Source organism: Gorilla gorilla, chromosome 14 (assembly GCF_029281585.2).
Source record: "Gorilla gorilla gorilla isolate KB3781 chromosome 14, NHGRI_mGorGor1-v2.1_pri, whole genome shotgun sequence".
Lineage (NCBI taxonomy): Eukaryota > Metazoa > Chordata > Mammalia > Primates > Hominidae > Gorilla > Gorilla gorilla.
The window spans coordinates 39,866,407-39,887,431 of NC_073238.2; the positions used below are offsets into that span (position 1 = coordinate 39,866,407).

General features: G+C 41.2%; 1 protein-coding gene across 5 annotated transcripts in view; it reads left to right on the plus strand.

Moving 5' to 3' along the window:
- Positions 1–21,025, plus strand: part of ATP8A2 (ATPase phospholipid transporting 8A2) — a 652,717-nt gene that overhangs the window by 167,194 nt on the left and 464,498 nt on the right. For all 5 annotated transcript variants that reach the window (XM_031001328.3, XM_055359710.2, XM_055359711.2 and 2 more), the window contains 6 exons: positions 6,157–6,322; positions 8,639–8,766; positions 9,821–9,898; positions 13,809–13,897; positions 14,556–14,600; positions 18,798–18,873. In XM_031001328.3, coding sequence (XP_030857188.2) covers positions 6,157–6,322; positions 8,639–8,766; positions 9,821–9,898; positions 13,809–13,897; positions 14,556–14,600; positions 18,798–18,873 — 582 coding nt within the window. The remainder of the gene's footprint in view (positions 1–6,156; positions 6,323–8,638; positions 8,767–9,820; positions 9,899–13,808; positions 13,898–14,555; positions 14,601–18,797; positions 18,874–21,025) is intronic.

Here is a 21,025-nt window from a genome sequence, read left to right on the forward strand (position 1 = left end):
AGGGCTCCACGGCAGCTAGAAAAATGAAGAGTTGGTGAATGCTGAGAGGCAGCTCTTGGGTGGATCAGGATTATTTAGTGTATCTGAGGTGTGCCTGATCCATCCCCACTGCTAGGTCCTTATCCATTCACAAGGGCTGACTGGAATGCTTTAAGTTTATTGTTTCTGAGCGGCCTGCATATGAAGACTTGATGAATAGTTTAGTGCTGTAGCCATGCAAGAACTCAGGAGGCTGAGATGGGTGGCTCATTGGGACCAGGAGTTTGAGACCAGCCTGGGTGACATAGTGAGACCCCATTTCAAAAAAAAAATAGTTTAATACCCTGCCACCTAGAAAGTATCCTTTAACTCCCATAGTGCAGTGTCAGTAACCCTTGCTGAATGCTTTGGGAGCTCCACTAACCACAAATCAGTACTTCTGGCTTTTGTTTGTTTGTTTGTTTTTTGAGACAGGGTCTGGCTTTGCCACCTAGGCTGGAGTGTGGTGGTGCGATCTTGGCTCACTGCAACCTCGGCCTCCCAGGCTCAAGCCATCCTCCCACCTCAGCCTCCTGAGTAGCTGGGACTGTAGGCACACACCACCATGCCCGGCTAATTTTTGTATTTTTTGTAGAGACGGGATTTCACCATGTTGCCCAGGCTGGTCTTGAACTTCTGAACTGAAGCGATCCACCCACCTTGGCTTCCCAAAGTGTTGAGATTACAGGCATAAGCCACAGTTCCCAGCCTACTTCTGTTTTTTATGATGAAGTGGCAGACAGATCATGGGTAGCTAGCTCACATTTGGTCAAGGCCCCAAAGCTAGTTTTAATATTGTGCATATTATAAATTTAAGCACTTTCCAATATTTCTTATACACTGGGTGTTTTTTTTTTTTTTTTTACAGATTGTAATATTGGTTTTCTAGAGCATACATTGGTAATACAGCTTTTGCTCTAGAAAACCAATATTATATGAGTTAATTAAACTATCTTTTAAAACACTCCAGTCTTCTCTTCAGTGAGTAAGGCATGCACTGAGTTTGCATTTTGTGAGTGTGAGAGGCACTTTTCCTTGCCCCTAGGTGTGAGAAACCTCTTTGCAAGGCTTCTTGCATGTTGACTGCTCATGTATAGAATGATGGAAAACCCCAGAAACATCTGTGCTAGACCTGCTGTGCCTTTAGGGCTGAAACAACAGGTAAAAATAATGAGCTTTCAAAAGGAATATAACACACATAGCTGGAAGCCATCCTGTTTGTGAAATAACATTGTTTGTCTGTGCTTGTGCTACTTGACCACAGAGAGGAAACTCAATTGCTGTCGGGTTCTTCTACCTTTTTTTTTTTTTTTTGAAGTCTCTCACCTCAATGCCTTTTGCCCTTCAAGTTTCCTTCAGTTCATGTTTAGTTTACTTACATGTAGAAATATTTATGTCTATAATTTCTATTAGTTGATTTAATGGGAAAAAGAGCGATTATCACACTAATTACAGCGAACATAATTACAACAAATCATGCACTATTTTGAGTGATGCACATATATCAACTCATTTATTTCTCACAATGGCTAGGCAGTATGTGCTCATTTTACAGATGAGGAGGCTTGCAGCATAGAGTCTCCTAGTAACCCAAGCTTACAAAACTAGTAGGATTCAAACACAGGCAGTCTGGCCGGGTGCAGTGGCTCATGCCTGCAATCCCAGCACTTTGGGAGGCCGAGGCGGGTGGATCACTTGAGGTCAGGAGTTCGAGACCAGCCTGGCCAACATGGTGAAACCCCATCTCTACTAAAAATACAAAAATTAGCTGGGCATGGTGGTGCATGCCTGTAATCCCAGCTACTCAGGAGGCTGAGGGAGGAGAATTGCCTGAACCCAGGAGGCAGAGGTTGCAGCGAGCCAAGATTGTGCTGCTGCCCTCCAGCCTGGGTGACAGAGCCAGGCTCCATCTCAAAATAAATAAATAAATAAATAAATAAAAATAAAAAATAAACAAAATAAACAAAACACAAGCAGTCAAACTCCAGAGTCAATGTAACCCAGGGGTCCCCAAGCCCCAAGCCACAGACTGGTACCAGTCTGTGGCTGTGAAGAACCAGGCCCTACAGCAGGAGGAGAGTGGCAAGCAAGCTAGTGAAGCTTCATCTGTATTTACAACAGCTCCCCATCCCTCACATTACTGCCTGAGCTCTGCCTCCTGTCAATCAGCGGTGGCATTAGATTCTCATAGGAGCGTGAACTCTGTTGTGAACTATGCATACAAGGGATCTAGGTTGCTCATTCCTTATGAGAATCTAATGCCCAGTGATCTGTCACTGTCTCCCATCACCCGCAGATGGGACTGTCTAGTTGCAGGAAGACAAGCTCAGGGCTCCCACTGATTCTACATTATGGTGAGTTGTATAGTTATTTCACTACACACTACAATGTAAGAGTAATAGAATTAAAGTGCACAATAAATGTAATGCACTTGAGTCACCCCAAAACCATCCCCACCCAAGTCTGTGGAAAAATTGTCTTCCACGAAACCGGTACCTGGTGCCAAAAAGGTTGGGGACAGCTTTTCTAACTAGAATTCAATGGCCTGTTTTCTCAGGAGGGAATAAAATATCTAAGATACAGGTCTGATTTCAGCTTTTCAAAATCTGACATTTTGACCTGTTTCTATTTATAAGTCCGTTACACTGAAGTAGCTGGGTTCTTTAAGAATTTTATGGAAGAATTTATAATACTTGTAGGAATTTATCATTAAAAGCTCATCATTGGGCCAGGTGTGGTGGCTCACACCTGTAATCCTAGCACATTGGGAGGCGGAGGTGGGCAGATTGCCTGACCTCAGGAGTTCAAGACCACCCTGGGCAACATGGTGAGACTCCTGTCTCTGCTAAAAATACAAAAAATTAGCTGGGCGTGGTGGTGTGCACCTGTGGTTCCAGCTACTGTGGAGGCTGAGGCACAAGAATCGCTTGAACCTGGGAGGCGGAGGTTGCAGTGAGCCATGATCACGCCACTGCACTCCAGCCCAGGTGACAGAGTGAGACTCTGTCTCCAAAAAACAAACAAACAAACAAACAAAACAAAAGAAAACTCATCATTGATCATTGCAAGTAAAAATGTTCAGGGGGTGGGAGTCAGTAGGCCAAGGTTGGCTTTCCACAAAGTGCACATGTTGAAGCTTCAAGTTTTGGGATTGTTCCTCTTCTGTTAGATGAAAGATAAAGTTTTCTAATCCTCCTAAGTGGCCAGAATTCAGCCACTGAAAAAGATAAGAAGTCAATAATAAATGGGGTATAGAAATGAGGTTTATGATCATTTTTTTCCTGCCTGTACATTTAGTGAATATTTATTAAGAATGATGAGATCATGCTTAGTTTTTAAGAGTTAGGATGACCAGTCCGGGACCTGGCCTGCTGGCCCTTACGATGAGGCCAGACCTGGATTTGTCGTCTCAGTTGACCTTGATACAGTATTTGATTGATGATAAGTTGGCCTTTACTAATGGATTTCCATTTAGACTCCTGAGGATTTTTAAGTCCGTAAAGGATGAATAATTTAGACAAATAAAGTAAAAGGGAAAAAAATAGAAATAAAGGAAAAAGCTGCTGTGTTGTTTAGATATTTAAAGGACTTAGCTTTTCAAAATCACCAGTATAATCCCCCAACTCCTCTGCCCCCAAAGAAAACTGTGGTGAGATAGTATTTTTGGTTTGCCAATAGAATTCAAATAACAATTTCAGTGATGTGGTATAAATTTTTCTTGGAGCTTAGGAGTGAATTGCCTCATGTTTTCATCTCAGTTTTATTTTCACATTGTGACTTTATTTGTATTCTTATCTTTGGAGACATTTTCATCTTAGCTCATTTAATGATCAGATCAATGGAGACTAGTGAAGGAGAATGCTGACTTAAGTTTGGCACAAGGTACCATTTTTATGGTTAGTGCCTTACAAACTCTCAGATTATCCAAACTTGGCAAATCGGTGTTGTCTCTTAAAAGTCCGGGCCCGGCCGGGCACGGTGGCTCATGCCTGTAATCCCACCACTTTGGGAGGCCAAGACGGGCAGATGACGAGGTCAGGAGATTGAGACCATCCTGGCTAACATGGTGAAACCCCATTTCTACTAAAAATACAAAAAAATTAGTCGGGCATGGTGGCTCACACTTGTAATCCCAGCTACTCGGGAGGTTGAGGCAGGAGAATCACTTGAACCGGGGAGGCAGAGGTTGCAGTGAGCCGAGATTGCGCCACTGCACTCCAGCCTGGGCAACACGGTGAGACTCTGTCTCAAAAAAAAAAAAAAAAAAAAAAAAAAAAGCCTGGGCCCATGATTCATGGAAGGAGACCTGCAGGCTGACACTCCTGTGCGAGCCTCTCCCTGTCCAATTCCTGACTTCTGATTTAAGTCAGGAATTATTTCACCTCCAGGAATGGATTATAAATAAGTCCCCTGTGGCTTTCCTCTCTTCAGTGTCTTCTTCCCCAACCTGCTGTTATTACGGTACTGGTTTCCTCTGGCTGCTGTGACAGATTTCCACAGTTTTAGTGACTTAAAAAAACATGAGTTATTGTGCTGCAGTTCTATAGGTGAGAAGTCTACTATGAGTAGTAGACTCCCTATGCTAAAACCCGAGTTGTTGGCTGCTCTTTTCTGCAGGCTTCAGAGGGGACTCTCTCTGATCATTTCTCTGTCTCCACCTCTCCCTCTGAGCACAATTTGGAAAGGTTCTCCCTTTTGATGACCCTTGTGGTTAGATTGGGTCCACTTGGGTAATCCAGAATAATCTCTCCCTGTCTCACAGTTGTTAATTTAATTTAATCCCATCCACAAAGTCCCTTTTGCTGTATAAAATAGCACACTCAGGTCAGGCATGGTGGCTCACGCCTGTAATCCCAGCACTTTGGGAGGCCGAGGAGGGTGGATCACCTGAGGTCAGGAGTTCGAGACCAGCCTGGCCAACATGGTGAAACCCCATCTCTACTAAAAACACAAAAAATTAGCTGGGCGTGATGGTGGGCACCTGTAGTCCCAGCTACTTGGGAGGTGAGGCACAAGAATTGCTTGAACCCGGGAGGCGGAGGTTGCAGTGAGCTGAGGTCACACCACTGGACTCCAGCCTGGGTGAGAGAGTGAGACTCCATCTCAAAAAATAAAATAAAATAACATACTCACAGTGCCCCACAAGTAGGATGTGGGCATTACTGGTGGAGGGGGGGGTGGTCATTAGTTTGCCCACCATAAGTACCTTCAGATATTTTTTAATAAAATGACTTCAGGTGCATAACTGTCTTGCTCAAACAGTTGTGTTGACTTTCCCATGGCTGAGAGGATCTAGTCCCAAATGTTCCACCTGAACTGGAGTGATTCTTGAATCTAGCTTTAATGAATCTTTCTATACTCTCCTGCCAACACTGGCCTCAGCTCCACCTGGGCTGGTTTCCCCCCAGCGGTGAGAAGGCAGGTGCTAAGCCTGTGATAAGGTTGCCGTTCTCCTTCCGTTTCTCCTTTGCTGTCTCCATGATTCAGGATGCCACTCAGCTTTCTCTTGCCCAGGCCCTTCCTGACTCTTCTTGGTCCTGCTTCTTGTTCACAGTTCTCTAAGTGAACTTTTTGTCCATCCACTTATTTTGAAACCCATTGATGTTCTGTTTTGCATTATTGATATGTATGTGTTCGTGTATGTCTCTTTTATTCCTCAAATTCTGAGCTCCGGGAGGAAAAATATGTGCTTTAGAAATATCTCTGTGTATTTATTGCAGAGCTGTGCTATTATCGTGAAGGTCTTCTCTAGATTTTTATGGTATGGAATGTCTAAGTTTCTCTTGAATTACTAGTGTTCTGATTTCTTTGAAACTGGACTATATTTAGAACCTGTTGTGTTCTAAGATAAGGAAAGTGACAATTATATGCTAAGATATAATCATAAGAAGTACAGAATGAATCATGTAATGTTGGAATGTGTTCTTTAAACTGGTAGAGTATGTTGTCTTTCTTCATTACTTAAAACTAGCTATTGATTCAGGAGCATGGTACACTTTTGAGTTGCATTGATTATTTGGCAAAAAAATAGTCTTTTACTTGTTGGTTGTTAAATATGGTTGTTTTACCTCCTTTCCCCCAACCCCTTGCCCCAAATCTGTTCTGTGACCCTTACTGACTTTCAATGCTGTTGTGTAGAATTCAACCAAAGCGCCTCTCAAGAGATCAAATGTTGAGAAGGTGACTAACGTGCAGATCCTGGTGTTGTTTGGCATCCTCTTGGTCATGGCCTTGGTGAGCTCAGCGGGGGCCCTGTACTGGAACAGGTCTCATGGTGAAAAGAACTGGTACATCAAGAAGATGGGTAAGTGTCGGGGTGGGTTGCTTGTTCCAGTGGAAGAAAACCATTTTTGAGATGTTCTTGCAGCCATGGTTGAAGTGTGGTGTCCCTGCCGTCCTTCTGTTTCCTTTGGTTACTGTACATAATGCCAGCCTTTCAAGGAGAATTGAGATTAGGATCATGTGATGAAACGAAGATGGGCACATTTGGGAATTGTTTTATACTCAAATGGTTATTTTTAAATTCTGTGTTAAAGTATTTTCTTAGTGGTTGCCCTAGGAATTACAATGTATTTCCCAATGTATCCAAATCTACTTTTGATTAATACTAACAATTCTAGTCAAACACAGAAATGTCACTCCAGCGTACCTCCATTTCCTCTCCTGCTTGGTGCTGTCATTGTTATATTCCATTTATCTGTGTTGTCAACTCCAAAATACAGTGTTATAATAATTTGTGTCTCTTAAAGAAGCTAAAGGAAAAAAGAAAAAAAGTATATTGATAGTGTTTTTTTGTTGTTGTTGTTGTTGTTGTTGTTGTTGTTGTTGTTTTGAGACGGAGTCTTGCTCTGTCGCCCAGGCTGGAGTGCAGTGGTGTGATCTCGGCTCACTGCACCCTCCACCTCCTGGGTTCAAGCAATTCTCCTGCCTCAGCCTCCTGAGTAGCTGGGACTACAGGTATGTGCTAACATGCCTGGCTAATTTTTGTATATTTAGTAGAGATGGGGTTTCACCATGTTGGACAGGCTAGCCTCGAACTCCTGACCTCAGGCAATCTACCCGCCTTGGCCTCCCGAAGTGCTGGGATTACAGGCGTGAGTCACCACGCCCGGCCAGTGTTGTTTTATATTAACATATTTACTTACCATTTCCAGGTCTCGCTCTTCATTTCTTCCTTTGGATTTAACAGCTGGTGTCATTTCTTTGCTTCATGTATCTTCATTCGCTCCTCACTCCTTTGCACTGTCATATATATTACATCTGTATATAAGTTCAACGATGCAATTTTATGATGCTTTTAGCAATTGCTTTTTTAAAATTGAGAATATATAATTATACTATCTTTTATAAATCCTATAGAATTATCATTACTAATGTCCTTCGTTTATGTGGATTTTAATTACTGTCTGGTATTTCTTTCATCCTGGAGAACTTCTTTAGCATTTCTTGTATTTGTAATTGTCAGGTAGATATTTGTTTATACCTTAGGGATATTTGTAACTATTGGAACTTAGAGATCCTATTTAGAAACTCCTTAATTCTACAGGAGAACAGGAGAGCAAAGTAATATGTCAGGAAGAAAAGCAACCAGCAGGAAAAGTGGAAGGGTTGGTAGTGAGTAGGAAGTGAAGCGATTGTGGAAAGGTAAAATTACTGGCCAGCATATGCCTGCTCCCCCTGTGCCTTCCCAGCTCCTTGTCTTTCCATCACAGCCACGCTTCAAAACTCTAAATCGGAATCAGACTACCACCATTTGATGTAATTTCCTGGGAAAAAACCTAATAACTATCGTTTGGAGCCGTTACAAATTCTCAGTCTCCCTCCAATCCTAGCCTTCTGCTATCTTTATTCTCATTCTAGTTCCCTTCACAGCTTTAATATCAGTTAAACCCTGTTGCAGCCTTCTCCTTAAGCCTCTTGATAAGTTAAGAAGATCTCACTTCTTTACCCTTCAAGCAGAAGATCATGGCTGTCAAGGAAAGAACTTTCCCTTTGATACCCCCAGACCTTGTCCCCCTCTCCCTCCCCCATCCTCTGTTCCTCCTGGAGCTGATGCTGCCTCTGCTGTGGACTCCATCCCCTAGGGTCCTGTTCCATCCTTAAGGAACTTGTTCCCTCCAGATATCCCTTCTCTTATCTTTAGTTGGGCTCAAGCCTTCTCTCTCTTTGTCTGCTTCTCTTGTTTACACTTTTGTCCATCTTTCCAGCTCTTTGGAGTATCCCCAATATACATGTACCTTAGTGAGCTTGTAGGTGTTCCTTACAACCATTTCAAAGGCCTGTCTTCTTTTCTACATTCTTTCAAGTTTGCTTCTTTTCTCTGTTCTTCAAAACTTGAAACTAGCATTTCTTCTTCTGGATGGCCTTCAGTGACCATGCCTTCCCATTAGAAAGCCTTCTGTGTTGGTTCCCGCTACGTCCTGTGAGCCTCTCTTTAGCGGATGCATCCTGCTGTGCAGTTGCATTGTGGGGCCTGTGTGTCTCCTACAGAAAGCAGCCTTTGAACTCATGGTTCCTGACATGCAGGAGGTGCTCAATAACTATTTTAACATGAATCTCTAAATGAGCCAATAGACTTTGGTTGTGAACACCTTTCAGATACTCTGGTTTCCTTCCACAGACACCACCTCAGATAATTTTGGATACAACCTGCTGACGTTCATCATCTTATACAACAATCTTATTCCCATCAGTCTGTTGGTGACTCTTGAGGTTGTGAAGTATACTCAAGCCCTTTTCATAAACTGGGTGAGTATTAAAGCAGAGTTGAATCACTATTTTCCAATGCTATTTCAGAGCCTTTGGCATTTAATTGAGCGCTCAAAAAAGAAGAACTATATTCATTTACCATTAGGTCCAGGGGCTTAAACTGGCCATACAAAGAACTGGCCAGGGATCACCAGTGTGGGTGTTTTTGGGGAATGGAAGGGCAGTGGTACCTATTCAAGGGGTTGTTGTGAGGATTGGTCAGAGAATGGGGTGGAATGCTGAGCCAGTGCCTGTCATCTGGCTGCACCTGCTATTCACGCTTTTAACATCTAATTAGGGCTGAAGAAGAGGCCTCTTGGGTGTGTTTACTATAGTGGTCACTCGCATATCAAAATTCACTGTGATAGTCAACTTGGATTTGATTGTAAGGGTGGAGATAAGATATTTAAAGGACTGCCATGGCTCTTAAGCAGTGGACTTCAGCAGCCGGTATTTGTAGACCAGGGACTTTGATGTGCATTTTTATATGATCTTCACAGCAATCCCGTCAGCAAGGTCAGAATCGTGAGTTAGTCTAGGTTGTGAAATGATTATTTTGAAATCAAATCATATCTATATAAATATAAATCATATGTGTGTGTGTGTGTGTGTGTGTGTGTATGTATATGTTTCTTTTTTAGATGAAGTCTTGTGCTGTCGCCCAGGCTGGAGTAAAGTGGTGTGATCTCAGCTCACTGCAACTTCCATCTCTTGGGTTCAAGAGATTCTCATGCGTCAGCCTCCCTGAGTAGCTGGGATTACAGACATGCACCACCATGCCTGGCTAATTTTTGTATTTTGAGTAAAGACAGGGTTTCACCATGTTGGCCAGGCTGGTCTCGAACTCCTGACTTCAAGTGATCTGGCCACTTCGGCCTCCCAAAGTGGTGGGATTACGGGCGTGAGCCACTGCGCCAAGCCAAAATCAGCATTTCTATTAAAATAAAAGGGTTTTAAATTACCCATTCTTAGCTTCTTTTCTGTGTTAATCTGAATGAAGAATTAATGGTATATATTTTCTGAAATCCTGTCTCTTGTTCTCTCTCTCTCTCAGGACACAGATATGTATTATATAGGAAATGACACCCCTGCCATGGCCAGGACATCAAACCTTAATGAAGAGCTTGGGCAGGTGAAAAAGCCTCTGGGAACTTTAGGAATGGTGACATGAGCATGAGGGAACATGAGTGTTAGCAGAAGAACCATGGAAAGATTTTGCAAAAATACTTCTCCATGAACATGGCTAGAACATCTGAAGAGCTATATAATACTTTTGAATGTGCCAGTAAATATAAGCATTACTCAGTTTTGTCTTGCTTTTTGAGACACAGCTATGTCGTATCACCCAGAAGTAACCAGAAAAAAAAAAGAAGTAATATAAAAATGCAGTGCAACATCATTTGGGACCCTTAAAAAAGTATTATCAGAAGCAAATGACAGGGAAAACGATGGCTAAGATACTTAGATATTGAGTAACCCTACAAAACGTGTGGGGGCCAATTTAAAGGACATGCATTTCTCACATGTTCCGAATTTTGTCTCTGGAATATTCTAGGGAACAGTATCTTTTCCACCTTTACCCCTGAACTCCTCTTGCCTTTACTAAGTTGGGCTTTGCATTATGTCTGTGTCTGACATTGACATTCCTGTAAGGAATAACCTCTTTTTAAATGTTTAATTTAATTTAATTTAATTTTTCAACATTTATTTTAGATTCAGGGGGTACACGTGCAGGTCTGTTATGTGGGTATATTATGTGGTGCTGAGGTTTGGAGTATGAACGATCCCATCACTCATGTACCTGAGCATAGTACCCAACAGTTCTTCAACGCTTTTCCCCAACCCCATCTAGTAGTCCCCAGTGTCTCTTGTTCCCATATTTATGTCCTTGAGTATGCAATGTTTAGCTCCCACTTAATAAGTGAGAATATGCGGTATTTGGCTTTCTGTTCTTGCATTAATTGTCTTAAGATAATGGCCTCCAGCTCCATGCATGTTGCTGCAAAGAACATGATTTCATTTTTTTTCTGGCTGTGTATTCCATGGTGTATATGTACCACATTTTCTTTATCCAATCCACTGTTGATGGGCATCTAGGTTGAGTCCATGTCTTTGCTATTGTGAATAGTGCTGTGATAAAGATGCTGCATGTCTTTTTGTTAGAACCATTTGTGTTCTTTTGGATATATACCCAGTAATGGGATTGCTAGGTCAAATGGTAGTTCTGTATTAAGTTCTTTGAGAAATCTTCATACTGCTTTCCACAGTGGCTGAACTAATTTATACTCCCACCAATAGTGGATAAGTGTTCCCTTTTCTGTGCAGCATTGCCAGCATCTGTTGTTTTTTGACTTTTTAATGATAACCATTCTGACTGGTGTGAGATGGTATCTCATTGTGGTTTTGATTTGCACTCCTCTGATGATTAGTGATGTGGAGCATTGTTTCATATGCTTTTTGGCCACTTGCATGTTTCTTTGGAGAATGTCTGTTCATGTCTTTTGCTAATTTTTTTAATGGGGTTGTTTGGTTTTTGCTTGTTCAGTTGTTTAAGTTGCTTATAGATTCTGGATATTAGACCTTTGTCGGATGTATAATTTGCAAATATTTTCTCCCATTTTGTAGGTTGTCTGTTTACTCTGTTGGTAGTTTCTTTTGTTGTCCAGAAGCTCTTTAGTTTAATTAGGTCCTACTTGTGGATTTTTGAGGACTAACCTCTTTTGAATGCCTTTTGCCATTAAAGATTTTGATATCATTTCATACACCCTATTCAAACCCACCAGGAACCCTAAGGGGAGGGTGCTGTATCTTCATTTTATAGAGAAGGAAAGGAGTAACTTATCGAAGGACACCTGGTTATTCAGTGTCAGATTGGGGACTTCGGGTTGTCTGTCGAGATCTGGCCGTCCCAAGCTTCCCTGCCTGGTGAAGGAATGTTACCATGTTGCATCTCCCCTGCTCCTCATTATCCCTCTGTGAAAATGCAGGTGACACGGCTCATTGATCTGAGGGTTAGAATAACTCCCTTATGGAGGTAGGCTTGCTTTCTTCGTTTTTCTTTCCTCGAGGATAGAGTGAATTCTGTGATGGTTTGTGTATCATTTTTGAGTTTATTGCCAGAAAACTGAGGTTCGAATTTGTAGACTAAAATAGACCTTTGTAGACAAAAAAAAGCAAGTGATTGTGTTTCTTTGACATAATTTTCCAAACCTACTTAGAGTTAATTTTTGTCTTTATCTTTCCTTAAATTGTGTATATTCATGTAAGTGCTCTAAATTCTTAGTATAACAGGATGGATTGTTATTACAGAGAATGTCCTTGGCACAGAGCACAAATCCTCCCATTGCCTTTGGGGCTCTGGTCACAAAGGGCTGAATACAGCACCCAGAGCAGGCCTTGGACCTTGGGCTGTCAATCCTCATTTTTTTTTTCTTTTTTTTTGGCTTATGTTCTCTCATTCTAGAATGGCTTTGTCATTTCCTTTATCTGTTGGTAAAATCCTTCTCCTGTAAGAATCAGTGAGCTCTTGGTGCATATCAGGCTAAATTTGCCTTCTCGTTGAACTCTTCTCCAGTTTTCCGGGCTTGGTTAGTCTGTCTTCTTTGTTCCCATAACAGTCTTCCAAACATAAATACAGTAAAATAAGGGGTATGAGTGATGTAGTGTCCATTTCTCTCTGGAGACTTTGTGAGGGCGCGGGTGTGCCCTATACAGGTCTTTGGTTGCCTTTGTTAGTTTAGCACAGTGTGCAGTATATAATTGCTTGCAGCTGTCATTGAACTGGACCTGAATAATTTAAGGATTGAAAGTGTTCCAGAAGTACCCATGGATGCTTCAATAGTTCATCCTAATTGAGGATATGGGGAAAGTTTGCATGGGGAAGAAATTTTGAGTTGGAACTTTAAGGATAAGTTAAAATTTAGTAGGCAAAGTGATAGCAAATCTTAATAAGCCCTTATTATAAAATGTTCATTAAAAAAATTTTTTTTTGAGATGAAGTTTCACTCTTGTCACTCAGGCTGGATTGCAATGGTGCGATCTCGGCTCACTGCAACCTCTGCCTCCTGGGTTCAAGCGATTCTTCTGCCTCAACCTCCTGAGTAGCTGGGATTGCAGGCACCTGCCACCATGCCTGGCTAATTTGTTTTGTATTTTTAGTTGATGTTTTGCCATGTTGGCCAGGCTGGTCTCAAACTCCTGACCTCAGGTGATCCACCCGCCTTGGCCTTCCAAAGTGCTGGGATTACAGGTGTGAGCCTCTACACCTGGCCTTTAGTTTTTTTATATGATATTTTAATTTTCTTAAAAATGCAGAAAGAATCCTGCTTACTTAAAGGCAGATTCTACTAAATTTTCCATACCCCTAGACTTACTGCGTGTAAAAACTTGTTTAAAGTATAAATTAGCCCTAGGGTACGAATATTATGTTTAGATGTAGTATTTGACTTCTTTAGGAGCTTTAATAACTTGAAGTCCCTTTGATTGTTTTCAAAAAACTTCCCAGTGTATGTTTATATTGTATCATTAAGAAAAATTACTGAGTAAGCAATTCATGTAATCAGTCCCTCTTCTATACAACAGTAAAACACTGCTTCCCTAGACCAGTTCTCTGGGATATCTGGAAGGTATCTAGCACTCAGCAAGTCCTGACGCCTTTTTGGAAGACCACTGAGAAACTGGAGTTTCCTCTGGAGGCAATTCTGTTAATTACTCTCCCTCACTAATCCATGACATAATTTCTCAAATGTTACGTGTAGAATGATGGTGCATATCATTCAGTAGCACATCATTCAGTCAGAGCTCTTATTGCAACTCCCTCTGCATATTTCGGTACACTTTGATTATATAATTAGTTATGGAAGAAGGTTTGTAAGGGGTCTAAACATTAAAATATTAATATATTTTTTGTTACTAATTTGCTTGCTTTAGGGAAATCTACCCGTTTCATACAGGTTTTGAAAAATATAGAAGGAAAGACTTCATTTGTTGATCTTTGCATCTCAATACTTCCTGATGTATATTTCTTTTATTCTTTGATTTAGGTGAAATATCTCTTTTCTGACAAGACTGGAACGCTTACATGCAATATCATGAACTTTAAGAAGTGCAGCATTGCCGGAGTAACCTATGGGTCAGTGTGTTTATCATTTACTGAAAATTTACTTGTATTCTTTCAAGAAAATAAGTTTATTTTTAGCTACTTAGTCAAATATCTTGACTTTCTGATGTTTTGAAAGGATAAAGTAGTTACTATGGAATGTGTTTATAACTGAATGGATCCCAAATTAAACTCTGAACAGTTAAAACATGGTTTATTTCTGACTGGGCGCAGTGGCTCACACCTGTAATCCCAGCACTTTGGGAGGCTGAGGCAGGTGGATTGCCTCAGGTTGGGAGTTGGAGATCAGCCTGGCTAACATGATGAAACCCTGTCACTACTAAAAATACAAAATTAGCTGGGCATTGTGGCATGTGCCTGTAATCCCAGCTACTCAGGAGGCTGAGGCAGGAGAATCGCTTGAACTTGGGAGGCAGAGGTTGCAGTGAGCCGGAATTGCCCCACTGCACTCCAGCCTGGGTGACAGAGTGAGACTGTCTCAAAAACAAAAACAAAAACAAAAAAACAGCAACAAAAAAAGTGGTTTATTTCTGCAAATATTAACTTGGTAAGAAGTCCCTGAGAATCTGTAAGTTTGTATATCTAATCTAAGAATTAGATCAGTTTTGATCAGAATGTCTGTCTTTTGATCACAGTTTTGTGACCACTCTGTTTTCCATTTCTCTGGCAGTCACTTCCCAGAATTGGCAAGAGAGCCGTCTTCAGATGACTTCTGGTAAGTAGACTCTAGCACTTCTTGACACTTTAGTGGAAAAGCTTTTGGAGTAATTATTTATTATTATTTATTTACGTTTTTAGAGACAGCCTCACTGTATTGCACAGGATTGAGTGCAGTGATACAGTCATAGCTCACTGTAGTCACGAACTCCTGGATTCAAGTGATCCTCCTGCCTCAGCCTTCTGAGTAACTAAAACTACAGGCATGCAGCACCATGCCTGACTAATTTTTTAATTTTTTGTAGAGATGAGGTCTCACTATGTTGCCCAGGCTGGTCTCAAACTCCTAGCCTCAAGCTATCCTCCCGCTGTGTCTTCCCAATGTGCCAGGATTACAGGTGTGAGAAACCAGGCTCGCCCTGGAGTAATTTTATTAGCATTTCTCACCTGCCTATTTTTGTATGTAAATAAAAGTTGCATATATGTTGTTTTGAAAGAAAACCAGATAAAATTTAAGGATGAACATGGCTTTAAAAGTCCAGGGATACTATAGGACTTTTAACAAAAAAATTGATTGCCCTTGGTTCAGTGTTTCCCACTCACTCCCTATTCCCTGGAGGCAGCCAACCTCAGCGCTTTTGCTTTTTTAAAAATTTTATTTTTATATTTCAAAATAATGTTTATATTAGTTTTTAAGTTAAAAACATTTAGGCCAGGTGTGGTGGCTCACACTTGTAATCCCAGCACTTTGGGAGGCCAAGGCAGGCAGATCACTGGATGTCAGGAGTTCGAGACCAGCCTGGCCAACATGGTGAAACCCTGTCTCTACTAAAAATACAAAAATTAGCTGGGTGTGGTGGCGGGCGCCTGTAATCTCAGCTACTCGGGAGGCTGAGGCAGGAGAATCAGTTGAACCCAGGGGGCAGAGGTTGCAGTGAGCCGAGATGGCGCCACTGCATTCCAGCCTGAGTGACAGAGTGAGACTCTGTCTCAAAAAAAAAAAAAAAAAGACGAAGAAATTAAAAACATTTAGACATTGTTTGACTTTTTACCATGGAAGGTGAGAGTTTATCTCCTACTCTTGCTCCACCCCCTTTGGAAGCATTTCAGATTTTCTGTACCTCCTTAGGCATATGTCATTTCAACCATGAAGCTTCGGGCAGGTTTTTAAATTTTTTCCTTTTTTTTTTTTTTTGAGACGGAGTCTTGCTCTGTTGCCCAGGCTGGTGTGCAGTGGCGTCATCTTGGCTCACTGCAAGCTCTGCCTCCCGGGTTCATACCACTCTCCTGCCTCAGCCTCCCGAGTAGTTGGGACTACAGGCGCCCACCACCACACCCAGCTAATTTTTTGTATTTTTAGTAGAGTGGGGTTTCACCGTGTTAGCCAGGATGGTCTTGATCTCCTGACCTCGTGATCTGCCTGTCTCGGCCTCCCAAAGTGAATTTTTTCCATTGTTTTGGACATTCAGTGGACCACCAGTGGGCCATTTCTGTCTCTGAATTTCCTCTTCTTGATTCTCAGAAGTGTCTTTGTATTATTTCTGTGATAATTTTCCTCCTCTCCAGCTTCCCTGTTCCCTCTGCATCTCTTGATAGTCAGATATTGAATCTCTTGGGTTGATCCTCCAATTTTGTTATCGTTCTGTCTCATTTTCCATAGATTTTTTTGTTTTACTTCCTGGTATTTTTTTTCATCTTGATCTTCTATCCTTTGTCATGAGTTTTCTGTATGATCTCACTTTCAGTTTTTGAAAGCATTCCCCTAACTTTGCTTTTGCATTCCGTGTTTTCTCTGCCCTCCTCTCCCACCCTCCCTACTGCCCACCCCTGGTGTTTTGATTTATTTTCTATAGGCTTTCTTCAAAAACCTGGTGATCATTAGCTGTGTGCTCATATATTTTCATTTATTTTTGTGTAAAATATGTGTAACATAATATTTATCATTTGACTCTTTTAAATGTACAATTCAGTTGCACTAAATAGATTCATAATGTTTTGCAGCCATCTGCACCATTCATTTCTAGAACTTTTTCATCTGAAACCCTATCTATTAAACAAAAATTCTTCATTGCTGCCTGCCTCCAGACCCTAGTAACCACCATTCTGTTTTCTGTCTCTATGATTTTGCCTGTTCTAGGTACCTCATGCAAGTGAAATTGTACAGTATTTGTGTTTTTGTGTTTGGCGTATTTCCCTTAGCATGTCTTCAGGGTTCATCCATGTTGTAGAATGTGTCAGAATCGTCTCCCTTTGGAAGGCTGAGTAATATGCGATTGCATGTATATGCCACATTTTGTTTATCCCATCATCTGTTCATGGGCATTTGTGTTGCTTCCACCTTTTGGCTACTGTGAATAACACTGCTGTGAACATCGACATACAGGTATCTGTTTCAGTCTCCGCTTTCCATTCTTGGGGGTATATTCCTAAATATGGAATTACTGGGTCGTATGGTAATTCTGTGTTTGACTTTTTGAGGAAAAACCGTGCTATTTTCCATAGCAGAGCCACCATTTGACATTCCTGCCAGCAATGCACAAGGGTTTCACTTTCTCCACGTCCTTGCCAACACTTGTGATTTTTCAGGTTTTGTTTGTTTTATAATAGCCATCCTAACGGGTATGAAGTGGTACCTTATCATAGTTTTGATTTCTGTTTCCCTTATAAATGGTGATGCTGTCTGTCTGCACGTGTTTTAAAGCTTATACACAAGAAACGTGACTGCTAGGGCTGTGTGTGGAGTGGGACCACTGTGGTTGATGACTGATTACCTGCCTGGAGAATGGTCAGCCAGGACCCACTATTGTATTAAGGGATCCCTAGATGTCAGTGTCTATGGGTCTTTCTTGTCAGCTGTTCAGCTTTCTTTTCATAAAAAGAACTTTCTAGTTTTCTGCCAAGGGCTATAAATTTGGTCCAACTGTTTTGGAAGCTGTGTGGAGGCAGTGGGCCAGTGATTGTACCTTTCAGCTTATATAGAATTTCACTTAAAACCCTGTTTTGGGAGGATGCCCTAGCCTATCCACATGTGTGCCTGTGTGCCCGGTGTGCCTGGGCTCAGGACTACTCTGGTTTAATTTCTGTAAAAGATAAGCATTTTTTTTTTCTGGCTGTGGAAGTTTCAGTTGTCTGGCTGCATGGGATGTGAGGATTCTTGAAGGCTGAATGTTCCTCAAGTGGATGTGGAAGCTGTGCTGTCTTCCTCCTTCCCTGTACCTCACAGGTGCCTTGTGCTGCCATTTGTTCCACCTTCCCAGCACACTGTTGAGGGCATCAGCTTGCATTTTAGGTGCTCCCCCTTGCAAGCTGTTGGTTACTGTTTTCTGTGCTGATACGTATTTCAAGTTAAGACTAACATACACTCTGCTGTCATGTCTTCTTTCATTGTCTTTGTCTTGACAACGTTGAAGTTTCAAGAGGAGGCCAGGTGCGGTGGCTCACGCCTGTAATCCCAGCACTTTGGGAGGCCAAGGCAGGTGGATCACCTGAGGTCAGGAGTTTGAGACCAGCCTGACCGACATGGCAAAACCCTGTCTCTACTAAAAATACAAAATTAGCCAGGTGTGATGGTAGCCATCTGTAATCCCAGCTACTTGGGAGGCTGAGGCAGGAGGATTGCTTGAACATGCGAGGCGGAGGTTGCAGTGAGCCGAGATCACACCATTGCACTCCAGCCTGGGCAACAAGGGTGAAATTTCATCTCAAAAAAAAAAAAAAATTTCAGGAGGGAGTGGAGATAAATGAATATATAGTTGATTCTTCACATTTTCTTCAGTGTGATAGCTCACAGCCATCATATTGTTTCCTTTCTTGTAATTATTTGTTGTCTTCCCTCTCCTACATATGAGCTCTGGCCACAAATGATTGCATGTATACAGTGCAATATTTACTCTTGTTTTATTTGCTGTGAGCAGACAGTCTTGGAAGTTTTCTCTGGTGGAAGTGACTCAGGGGCCAACTGAAATGACAGCCATAGTCTTGATCCCTGGCTTCTGTTTCTTCTCCTTGTAACTATTGTTCCTTGTAACTGTTGTTCTTTACAATAACTTGTAAAGTATTTTATTTATAGTAAACTCCAGGATTAATTGTTTTGAGGTTTAAAATAATAATACAGAATTCCAAGTCTTTAAAAGTTTAATGTGAATCCCTACAGGACTTTAGGTATGGTTCTTCTTGAAGGCAGATTCTTTCCAGGTTTGGGTTAGCTTAACAGAAACTTTTAAATTGAATAAATTTTCTCTGTTCTCTCTTACAGTCGGTTGCCTCCTCCCTGTAGTGATTCCTGTGACTTTGATGACCCCAGGCTGTTGAAGAACATTGAGGATCGCCATGTAAGTGCTCTGTTTTACTTCGAAGACAGCAAACAGCTTATGGTACAACTTTCTTTTATATATGCATGTAGTATTTTGCAAGTTGCAGTTTTAGAGCATGGGAAAGGTCTCGACTTGATGATGTGAGTCCTTCTGAGAAGTGATCTTAGACAAATGCTTTGTGGTGAACGCTATGCATAAATTAGTGTATTTAAATACTTGGTGATTTTGTAAAGTAGCACACCAAGATCAAGACGAGTTTTACCACATAATTCTGTAACAGTTCCAATTGCTGTTGCTTTGTAAGATTTCTGCAGTACTATTTTGTCACAGTTGTGAATCTAAGAGGCCAAGTGTAATTGCATATCCTTTGACTAGGATACTTTAGGAAACAAAAGTAAGATATATATAATAACAGGTGGCATTTATTGCATTCTACTGTGTGCCAGGCAACTAACATATATTTCTTTCAACACTTTAGTCAACATTTCAATCACATCTGGGAGGTGACAAGGAAGTTAAATAAAAGATTAAATTGGCGAGTAGTTACCTAGCGCATAAATGTAGAAATGAGCCTTAAACCTCAGTCTGTTAGATTTTTAACTATGACATCACACCACTTCAAATCAGTATTAACTGCAGAATGACATCAATTCACTGTTATTTTATTCGTTATTTATTTATTTTTAATTTTTCTATAAGGGAAAAATTGTATTGAGGAACAGGTGGTATTTGGTTACATGAGTAAGTTCTTTAGTGGTGATTTGTGAGATTTTGTGAGATTGTGGTGCACCCATCACCTGAGCAGTATACACTGCACCATATTTGTAGTATTTTATCCCTTGCCTCCCTCCCACCCTTCCCCCAAAGTCCCCAAAGTCCATTGTATCATTCTTATGCCTTTGCGTCCTCATAGTTTAGCTCCCACATTTCAGTGAGAACATACGATGTTTGGTTTTCCATTCCTGAGTTACTTCACTTAGAATAATAGTCTCCAATCTCATCCAGGTCATTGCAAATGCTGTTAATTCATTCATTTTTATGGCCACGTGGTATTCCATCATCTCTCTCTTTATATGTATGTATATGTGTATATATTATATATGTATATATTACAGTTTCTTTATCCACTCATTGATTGATGGGCATTTGGGTTGGTTCCACAATTCACAGTTGTGAATTGTACTGCTATAAACATGTGTGTGCAAGTATTTTTTCCTCTGGGTAGATACCTAGTAGTGGGATTGCTGGATCAAATGGTAGTTCTACTTTTAGTTCTGTAAAGAATCTCTGCACGGTTTTCCATAGTGGCTGTTCTAGTTTACACTCCCACCAGCAGTGTAGAAGTGTTTCCTGATCACCGCATCCATGCCAACATCTACTGTTTTTGATTTTTTGGTTATGGCCATTCTTGCAGGAATAAGGTGGTATTGCATTGTGGTTTTGATTCGCATTTCCCTGATCATCAGTGATGTTGAGCATTTTGTCATATGTTTGTTGGCCATTTGTATATCTTCTTTTAAGAATTGTCTATTCACTTTCTTAGCCCACTTTTTGATGAGATTGTTTGTTTTTTTCTTACTGATTTGTTTGAGTTCGTTGTAGTTTCTGCATATTAGTCCTTTGTCAGATGCATAGATTGTGAAGATTTTCTCCCACTCTGTGGGTTGTCTGTTTACTCTGCTGACTGTTCCTTTTGCTGTGCAAAAGCTCTTTAGTTTAATTAGGTCCCAGCTGTTTATCTTTGTTTTTATTGCATTATTTTTTGTTGCATTTGCTTTTGGGTTCTTGGTCATGAAATCCTTGCCTAAGCCAATGTCTAGAAGGGTAATTCACTGTTATTTTAAAGGCTACTCTGAAAAATGCCAACTTAGAAAATTATTCAATGATCAAAGCATTTCACAACTAGTTAAGTCAGTATAAATTAGATGTAATATGATTAATTATTTTTCTTTTTTTTTTTTTTTTTTGAGACGGAGTCTCGCTCTGTCGCCCAGGCTGGAGTGCAGTGGCGCGATCTCGGCTCACTGCAAGCTCCGCCTCCTGGGTTCTCGCCATTCTCCTGCCTCAGCCTCCCGAGTAGCTGGGACTACAGGCGCCCGCCACCACGCCCGGCTAATTTTTAGTATTTTTAGTAGAGACGGGGTTTCACCGTGTTAGCCAGGATGGTCTC